The sequence below is a fragment of the Sapajus apella genome, unplaced genomic scaffold, assembly GCF_009761245.1.
Source record: "Sapajus apella isolate SASKATOON/1434 unplaced genomic scaffold, GSC_monkey_1.0 scaffold62, whole genome shotgun sequence".
Classification (NCBI taxonomy): Eukaryota; Metazoa; Chordata; class Mammalia; order Primates; family Cebidae; genus Sapajus; species Sapajus apella.
The window spans coordinates 146,537-156,284 of NW_022437002.1; the positions used below are offsets into that span (position 1 = coordinate 146,537).

Consider the following 9,748-nt stretch of genomic DNA (forward strand, 5'->3'; position numbering starts at 1 on the left):
CCAGCACTTTGGGAGGCCGAGGCGGGTGGATCACGAGGTCAAGAGATTGAGACCATCCTGGTCAACATGGTGAAACCCCGTCTCTACTAAAAATACAAAAAATTAGCTGGGCATGGTGGTGCGTGCCTGTAATCCCAGCTACTCAGGAGGCTGAGGCAGGAGAATTGCCTGAACCCAGGAGGCGGAGGTTGCGGTGAGCCGAGATCGCGCCATTGCACTCCAGCCTGGGTAACATGAGTGAAACTCCGTCTCAAAAAAAAAAAAAAAAAAAAAAGAAAGAAGGTAAGGGAAGGTATAGATGTAGACTTCAAATGAACCAAAATGTTTTTTTAAGTTATTTATTTTATTTTTTGTAGAGACAAGGTTTCACTTTGTTGCCTAGGCTGGTCTCAAACTTCTGGTCTCAGGCGATCCTCCTGCCTCAGTCTCCCAAAGTGCTGAGATTACAGACAAGAGCCACTGTGACTTCAAATACTGACCAAAGTATTTGAAGGAAAAAAGGAAATTATTTGGAAGGAGCAAGAATACTCAACTTACTTCCATTCTGATGTATGTAAAGTATAATATTTTAAGGAACAGGTCTTTTTCTTGGGGATGAGTGGGATATTAAAGAAATTAGAGGAGACATTTTATTGATTAGAGTGGTTTTCCACAATATGGACAGTTTCCCATATGGACCAGAATCACCTGGCTAACTTCAAAAATGGAGACTCCCTATCCACATCAGATCTACTAAATGATAATCTTTGGAGGTGAAACTAGAATTCTATATTACAAACAAGTATTCCAGATGATTCTTACATAGGCTAAAGGTCTGAGAACCACCAAAATAGAATCACCTTTGAGGAAATACCATATAGAACTCAAGATATACCATTTAAAAAAAAGTTACACCTTTAAAAAATATATACATGGGAAGTATATATGATTAAGTATAAATGTCTCTGATTTTCTGTAAGACACTATTACCTTTAGAACATCCAATCTCAAAACAGAAATAAAATTACCGAGTGTGATTCCTCAGGTGAGTGGATTGCATGTGATCTTTTCTCAGCTGGTCTATCAATAAAGCTCACCAGGGGCTCAACGATAAACACACACAAACACAAGGATGGGAGAGCCTTCTGGATATTTTGGGATAAACAAGGCAATTGCAAAAAACCAACTCTATAAGAATAGCATTACCTGGTTATATAAAGAGCTGTTCAATCATGCACAGAATATGGTACTTACTTTCCTCTGACATAGGAAGGTTTGAAGCAAGGCTTGATGTTTCTGGCTTCTGATCACTGACATCTGGATTGCTTACTTGACTGGGAGAACCAAAATGAATACATTAGCCCCTGATTGATTTGCTGCATTGCTAAAAGTGATGAGATCAAACTCATTTCCTCCCAGGCTATACAAGTAAGAGGCAAGGTAAATCTTCATGATATCCTTATTGTTGGTTTTTAACTACTTGAGGAAAGCTAGGGCCAGGGCTAGTACCCTCAGCATTCTACTGTTCTTAGATCTCTAGATCCCTTTAGTTTTTATATCACTCAGAAATTCTAACTAAGTCACTGCCCAGCAAGTCAGATTTTTCTTTAACACCATATGGTAAAAGAAAAATTACACAACATCTAAAACATTACTCTGTCACTTTTAAAAAATTGTATATATTATATGTTTATAGGGTACAATGTGATGTTTCGATATATGAAACACTTTTCATTTTTTTGTGAAAAAAGTATGTGAAAACACTTAAATTCTATGTTTTCAGTAATTTTGAAATATACAATGCTATTTATTTATTATAGTCACCATTGTGTACAACAGCGCTCTGTTACCTTGTTCCCAAAGTACCACAGGAAGGTAGGGAAACATCTTTTTCATATAGTGGTTCTCGATCAGCTACAAATCATAATTATATGAGATGTGTTTTCTTTTGTCCTTCTTTTTTTTTTTTTTTTTTTCTTTTGGCCTTCTGTGTGGTCAGGGGCTTAGAAGAGATGTGTTTTCAAATTACACGTTTGGGCAGGGCGCAGTGGCTCATTCCTGTAATCCCAGCACTTTGAGAAGCTGAGACGGGTGGATCACTTGAGGTCAGAAGTTTGAGACCAGCCTGGCCAAAATGGTTAAACCCTATCTCTACTAAAAATACAAAAATTAGCCAGGAGTTGTGGTACGCGCCTGTAGTCCCAGCTACTAAGGAGTCTGAGGCCTGAGAATCGCTTAAACCCGGGAGGTAGAAGTTGCAGTAAGCCAGGATTGTGCTACTGCATTTCAGCAGAGGCAACACAGCGAGACTCTGCCTCAAAAACAAAACAAAAAAACAAATTAGACTGGGCATGGTGGCTCACGTCTGTAATCCAAGCACTTTGGAGGATAAGGCGGTCAGATCACCTGAGGTCGGGAGTTCAAGACCAGCCTGACCAACAAGGTGAAACCCCGTCTTTTTTTTTAAATAAAGAATTATATAAAAAAACAAAAACAAAAACAAATTACATGTTTGTTTCCAAGTAGAGGTTTCTAAACCCTTAAGATGATTCATTTTACTATATTTCCCTTCTCTCCCAGTTAAAAAAAAAAAACCCAAACACCTCATTTCCTATTTGTTATTATACCCAGGACTAAGCAACATCATTTTTTTTTAACTTATAAGGAAAATAGGGAGAAATTACAAATGATAAGTCAGATAAACTAGAAGGACAAGTCATTATGTTAGATAGTTTAATGCTGGGGAGACACCGCAGAAATTCTGGAATGAGGATTGTTCTAACTTTCATTCTTCACAATGTTCTCCCTTTTCCATCTACTTTACTTTTCATTCTTCAGTTATTCTCTCCCATTATAGCACAGTGGTTAGGGGTGCTGATTCTAGAGTCAGACTGCTCAAGTTCACATTCTATTGTGCCAATAACTAGCTCTATGACTGAATTTATCTGTTCCCCCCTTTCTACATCTGTCAATGAGAATAAAAATGAAACATACTTCATAGGGTTATTATGAGGACTAATAAGTTAATATTTAGAGCAAAGCTAGAACATAGTAAGCACACTTTAACTGTAACTGTTATTATACTACAACTTCTTCAGAGCCCAGGCATCCTTCCTACATTTATCCACCTTAGAAAGAAACCTGCTTTGTTCTACACTCTAGGGAGAAATGGAGGACACTGTATCAGAGGCCCTATATATCTGCTGACTAATCAAAGGTAAGAATAGTTTCTTCACAGCAACATTTTTTAAAAAAATGTTGCTTGTATAAAAAATATATAGCACCAAAATTTATAAAGTTTTCATATCATTTCTGAAACTGACTTCTAATATTCAATTCAACCATTCAACTATAATAAGGGGTTTTTTTTAGTGGCATATATTTTTGTTTGGTCAGTTTTTGTTTTTGTGTTTTTTTAAGACAGGGTCTCACTCTGTCATCCAGGAATGCAGTGGCTCGATCATGGCTCACTGCAGATTTGACTTCCTGGCCTTAAGTGATATTCCTACCTCATCTTCCTGAGTACCTGGTACTACAGGTGTGTGCCACCACGCCCAGCTAATTTTTGTAGAAATAGGGTTTCACCATGTTGCCCAGGCTGGTCTCAAACTCCTGGGCTCAAGCAATCCGCCTGCCTCAGCATCCCAAAGTGCTGGAATTACAGGCATGAGCCACAGTGCCCAGTTTTAATGGTATATGTTGAATGTCCAAACAATTTCTCCTCATATGTAATTAATGTTAAAGCTAAATCCCCAAGTAAGGTTCATTTTTATCTTGTTACTCAAATGTTCATATTTTTGAAATAGAACTTAATGTACTAAGATGTGATCATGGAAATGGAAGGGTAAGAGCAAGAAATTGTATGAAATAGCTGTGTCAGTTTTTCAAACTGGGTGATTTATTATAATTACCTGAATAGTTAATGAAAATACAGACTTCTGGACCCCATCTCACCACTCACTTACATAGAATTCCCAGGGGAAGGGTATAAAACTGGAACAGAACTTCACATTTCTGATATCAATAACTAGTTTGACTTCTACATGTACATGAATAAGTCTGGGGTTCACTGATATACCCACTGTTGAAGACTATTTCTAGATCCTGTATCCTAGAAGTTGATGATATTACTATGGTCCAGTGTATTCCTAAAATCCAATGGTCCTAGAATCTTATGTTATAGCAACATCCTCTATACACTCAACTGACCATCTAGAGAATAAACAGAAACAACAGCACCAAGACAGTGAATTAACTCTAGCACTTGTTAAATATTTGTAAGCATTATCTTGGCCAGGTGCGATGGCTCATGCCTGTAATCCCAGCACTTTGGGAGGCCCAGGCAGGTGGATCACAAGGTCAGGAGATGGAGACCATCCTGGCTAACATGGCGAAACCCTGTCTCTACTAAAAATACAAAAATTAGCTGGGCATGGTGGCAGGCACCTGTGGTCCCAGGTATTTGGGAGGCTGAAGCAGGAGAATCACTTGAACCCAGGAGGCAGAGGTTGCAAAGAGCTGAGATTGTGCCACTGCACTCCAGCCTGGGCGATAGAGCAAGACTCCATCTCAAAAAAAAAAAAAAAAAAATTATTATCCCTAGAGAAATGGCACACTGTCTCAAAATATAATTATTTTCAGAGTTATACAAATGTAAATTCGTTGCTTAACAACAAATACATCATGAAAAAAAAATGCTCTAAAATGAAGTGACCCCAAAAATCCAAAAACATCCAAGTCCATAAAGTGAGCATGACAAATACCTTCTCATTCAACAGCACTATTAACAACACAAACAACAGATGAATGGATAAACAAAATGTGGAACAAACATACAATGGAATATTACTGAGGCTTAAAAAGAAAGGAAATTCTGACACATGCTACAAATGGATGAACCTTAAAGATATCATGGTGAGTCACAAAAAGACAAATACTGTGTGATTCCATTTCTGTGAGGTACTTAGAGTAGTCACAATCATATGGACAGAAAGTAGAATGGCGGTTGCCAGGAGTTTTTGGAGATGGAGGAATGGAGAATATTGCTTAGTGGATATGGAATTTCAGTTTGGGAAGATGAATAAAGTTATAGAGATGAATGGTAGTGATGGTTGCAAGACAAAGTGATTGTACTTAATGCCACTGAACTGTACACTTAAAATGGTAAATTGTAGGCTGGGCACGGTGGTTCACCCCTGTAATTCCAGCACTTTGGAGGCTGAGGAGGGCAGATTACAAGGTCAGGAGTTCAAGAACAGCCTGGCCAATATGGTGAAACCCCATCTCTACTAATAAAACAAAAATTAGCTGGACGTGGTGGCACACGCCTGTAGTCCCAGCTACTCAGGAGGGTGAGGCAGAAGAATTGCTTGAACCTGGGAGGCAGAGGTTGCAGTGAGCCAAGATTGTGCCGCTGCATTCCAGCCTGGACAACAGAGGTCGACTCCATCTCAAAAAACAAACAAAAAATGGTAAATTGTATATTGTGTGTATTTTAGCATAGTAAAAAAACTGCTGAAGGTAAAGGAAATTGCAGGAAAAGATGAAAGTGATGCGTTCTTTCGAACAACTAGAGAGGTTAGCCTTAGGTAAGAGCAGGGGAATTAATTTCAGAGGAAAGAGAAACAATATCCAAGGGAAGCAGATTAAGTAGGTAGATTTGGTGAAAGAGAAAGGAGGTGTTCGTAATCTCTCTTTGAACTAGGGAGCAAGATCCACAGCTGAGTGAATGGCAATAGTAGGAAAGAGAGGGAAAAGAGAGAAGGTGGGGGTCAGGGCAGCAGGAAAGGAATAAAGGAATTAAGATGATTTTAGAGGCTGGGCAATCAGACATACCAGGAAGGGGGTTTAAGTGCCTGTTTTAGATCTAATCATGAATAGAAACTAAGAACAGTCAGCACAGTTTTGTGTTTTTCTCTCACAATGTATGAGTGATTGGGAGTAAATACAGAATAGGTTAGATAGCTAGGTTTAATCAGGCTTGTAGTTTTGCTAGGCAAGTAGGACAGAAAAAAAGTGAGGAAGTTAAGAATGTTTGTAAGGGACTAATTACAGTAGATCTTATAATTAAGTTTCTCTCCTTTCCCTTTCCCCTCCCCTCCCCTCCCCTTCCTTCCCTTCCCTTTCCTTCCTTATTCCCTCCCTCCCTCTCTCCTTCCTAATTACAGTAAATCTTATAGTTAAGTTTCTCCCTCCCTCCCTCCATTCCTGTTTCTTATGAGACAGGGTCTTCCTCTGCCACCGACACAGGATGGAGTCCAGTGGCGCAATCTTGGCTCACTACAACCTCTGGCCCCTGGGCTCAAGCAATCCTCCTCCCTCAACCCCCTGAGTAGCTGGGACTAAAGGTGTGTACCATCATCCCTGGATAATTTTTTTGTGATTTTTGTAGAGATGGGGTCTTGCTATGGTTCCCAGGCTGGTCTCAAACTACTGAACTCAAGTGATCTGCCCACCTGGACCTCCAAAAGTAGAGCCACCACACCTGGAAGTTTCTTTACTTTTTTCTTTTCTTTTCTTTTTTTGAGAGACAGAGTCTTTCTCTGTCACCCAGGGTGGAGCGCAGTGGTGCATTCTTGGCTCACTGTAACTCCACCTCATGGGTTTAAGCCATTCTCTTGCCTCAGTCCCCCAGGTAGCTGGGATTATAGGCTTGGGCCACCACACCCAGCTAATTTTTGTATTTTTAGTAGAGATGAGGTTCTGCCATGTTGGCCAGGCTGGTCTCGAACTCCTGGCCTCAAGTGATATGCCCACGTTGGCCTCCCAAAGTGCTGGGATTATAGGCATAAGCCACTGCACCTGGCCAAGTTTCTTATAAGGAAGAAACTAAAGTTCTTTTTAAAGGGGTGATGGTGAAAATATGACAGATCATTTAATTGATGGTTTAAGACATCATATGGCTAACATGGCAGTTCTAGAATAAGCTGAGATGATAGTGTGTGGAGGTAAAAGTGTAGGGTTCTTGAAATTAATGTGGTAGAGATGATGCAGTTTCTGGCTCATATGGTTGGCGCACAAACAACAGAAGGCAAGAACTGTAGAAAACTGAAAACCATGGTATGTGGAAACCAAAATGTGAGGTGAAAACAAGCTGCCTCTTTTCTATAAGAGGAGGGGGGTTAATGACTAAGTCACTTCATAACGATTTGGTAATTAATACCAAATCCCTTGGAATTTCCTTTTTTCACTTATGCTTCCTATTCTGTATATTGTACATCTGACTGAAGAATATGGTGCTTTTCATCTTTATCACTGAGTCTCCTCTATATAGTACAACGCCTGATATACAACATGAGTTTGGTTCATATTGTTGAATAAATATTGAATGCATAAGGAAAAATCATTGCAGGTGTTTCACGAAAAAACTATTTGGGAAAGAAATTTTAATCCTAAACCAAATAATTTCCAAATTAAACAGCTGAGAGTAAGAACCAAAAGAGGGCAAAGCATGCCCATACACTAATCAGCATGTGAAAAGGAAAAAAAAAAAAACAACAAAAAACCAACCTATGAGTAGTTCATTAAAAAGAAAGTGAACTGTACACACCTTATGGTTTGCTCTCCTGATTCCTGCATCTTGGCTTTTTTCACCTGCAAAAATAAATACACAAAGGTATCAATGTACTGATCTGTTTTTAAAATCATTTAGCTACTCAAACAGCAGACTATTAACTATTACAGGATAACTATTTAACTTTGTTTGTTTAGATTTATTTAATTAATCCTTGTTATATTTTAGGGCTAGAGATGAAATTTGTTTTTTAAATGGAGCACTTCTTTTTAATGAAAAAAGTTTCTTCTGATTCAAAGGAAACTGTTTACCAGAATTTTTACTCAAGGTAGATAGAATGTTTACTAGGATTAAGTATCCAAGCTTGGAAACAAACTAGTCAGTTTTATACTGTAATAGGCAAATTATATTTAAACAAACAGTAAAGATGGCAATCTAAATATGTACTCGTTTATTTAACAAAAATGGCTTTATACTGAAGTTTACTGTCAAAATTTAGTATGAATTCTTATCAGGTTACCAGTAATTTAGAAAATATTGTTCAGCCTATTTTTTTTTTCATATTTCACATTTTCTATTTCCTTCTGGGGAGAAGACACTTCCACTGAATCAGTGTAAGAATCCACAACTGAAAGATCAATGGTTAATACTAATGGATTTTTCTGTTTCCATGTTACAAAGAATTTGATTTTAGAGCTCTCTGGTTAGAACTGGTTGTAGTAGAAACATATCTAATATGCTTAGCCATTCAAATTGTAAATATTTAAAATTACTTCAAGCTAACAGAAGAAGGCAGAAGCTCTCCTAGATAATTTGAAGCAAACATATCAGGTGGAACCATAGATATTTAATATTAGATTGAATATTTCAGACAAGGCAAATAATAAATGCAAGCCCCATAAAATTTCTTGTGGCCATCTATTCCTCATGAGAATATACAACCAAAAAATAAATGAAACCAAACATTCTTGGTTCCTTGCTTATGGTGTGTCAAAATGTATTCTATTCAATGTTCTTTTAATTTTCATATGTACCAAAAAGGAGAAAATAAAGAAACAAAGACAAATTTAAAAAAAATTTTCTAAATTTAAAACAAAAAATACATTAAAGCATTTGAAGCAAAAACAAAAATAAAACCTTGAGGTGGGTAAATCCTTATTAAGCATGACATAAATCCAAAAGCCATAAAGGAGAAAATAGATATAATTACAAACAATCTGAAACTTCTGTACGATAAAAGATACCATAAAAAAACCAGGAGGCTGAGGGATTGCAGGATGGTATGCATGCAGACTGTGACAAATAAATAACTGCATTACAAATGTAGATGACAATCTTACTGAAAAAGGTGAGAGAAATATGATCTACCTAGGTCATTGGAAACCTACTGGAACATGTAACATTGGAAAACAGTGTTTTGCCTGGAAACTATCAGGCTAAAGACAAGAAAAATTCAACTATCTAGTTTATCTGCCTGCCATAATTTCATAAATGACAACATATAGCTTCTTTTTATAAACTGTTCTGTCCTTCCTATCTAAAGATGATAGTAGTTATATAAGGTCAGATAATAATGTACTCTTCCAGTAGTAGAGATGAATTTATGCTTAGCTGAGTAACCAAAACAGTCTGTACTTTTCAAATAGTAATTCAAACAAAGAAAATGAGAGGATTGAGGAATCTAACTTATCACAGTCTTCATTCTATCAGAGGTATAGAGCAACAAATTTAGCTAATCAACTCCAAAAGAAAAGAAAAAAGGGGGAAACAAAGGGTTCGGAGCAACATTTTAAAATTTACTTTTTATTTATTTATTTGAGACAAGGTCTCATTCTGTCATCCAGGCTGGAGTACAGGGGCACAATCTTGGCTCACTGCAACCTCTGCCTCCCAGGTTCAAGCAGTTCTCGTGCCTCAGCCTCTCAAATAGCTGGGACCACAGGTGCACACCACCATGCACAGCTAGTTTTTGTATTTTTAGTACAGATGGGGTTTCGCCAAATTGGCCAGGATGGTTTCAAACTCCTGGCCTCAAGTGATCTGCCCACCTTGGTCTCCCAAAGTGCTGGGATTATAGGCATGAGCCACTACGCTTGGCCAAAGATTTATTTACTTTCAAGGAAGAACTATGCTTCTTTATCCTCCTTCACTTTTAAATTATTATAGTGCCAACCCAGTACAGAGTACATATTCATAAATAGAAAGGGAGAAAATGAATCTGAAGTTGTATCTACCAAACAGAAAAGTCTGGGGAAG

The 9,748-nt window shown here is 37.8% G+C and overlaps 1 protein-coding gene across 8 annotated transcripts in view; it reads right to left on the minus strand.

Annotated features, from left to right (window-relative positions):
* Nucleotides 1-9,748, minus strand: part of EYA3 (EYA transcriptional coactivator and phosphatase 3) — a 111,908-nt gene that overhangs the window by 66,012 nt on the left and 36,148 nt on the right. For all 8 annotated transcript variants that reach the window (XM_032246568.1, XM_032246569.1, XM_032246575.1 and 5 more), the window contains 2 exons: nucleotides 7,529-7,572; nucleotides 1,234-1,313 (listed from right to left, as the gene is read on the minus strand). In XM_032246568.1, coding sequence (XP_032102459.1) covers nucleotides 1,234-1,313; nucleotides 7,529-7,572 — 124 coding nt within the window. The remainder of the gene's footprint in view (nucleotides 1-1,233; nucleotides 1,314-7,528; nucleotides 7,573-9,748) is intronic.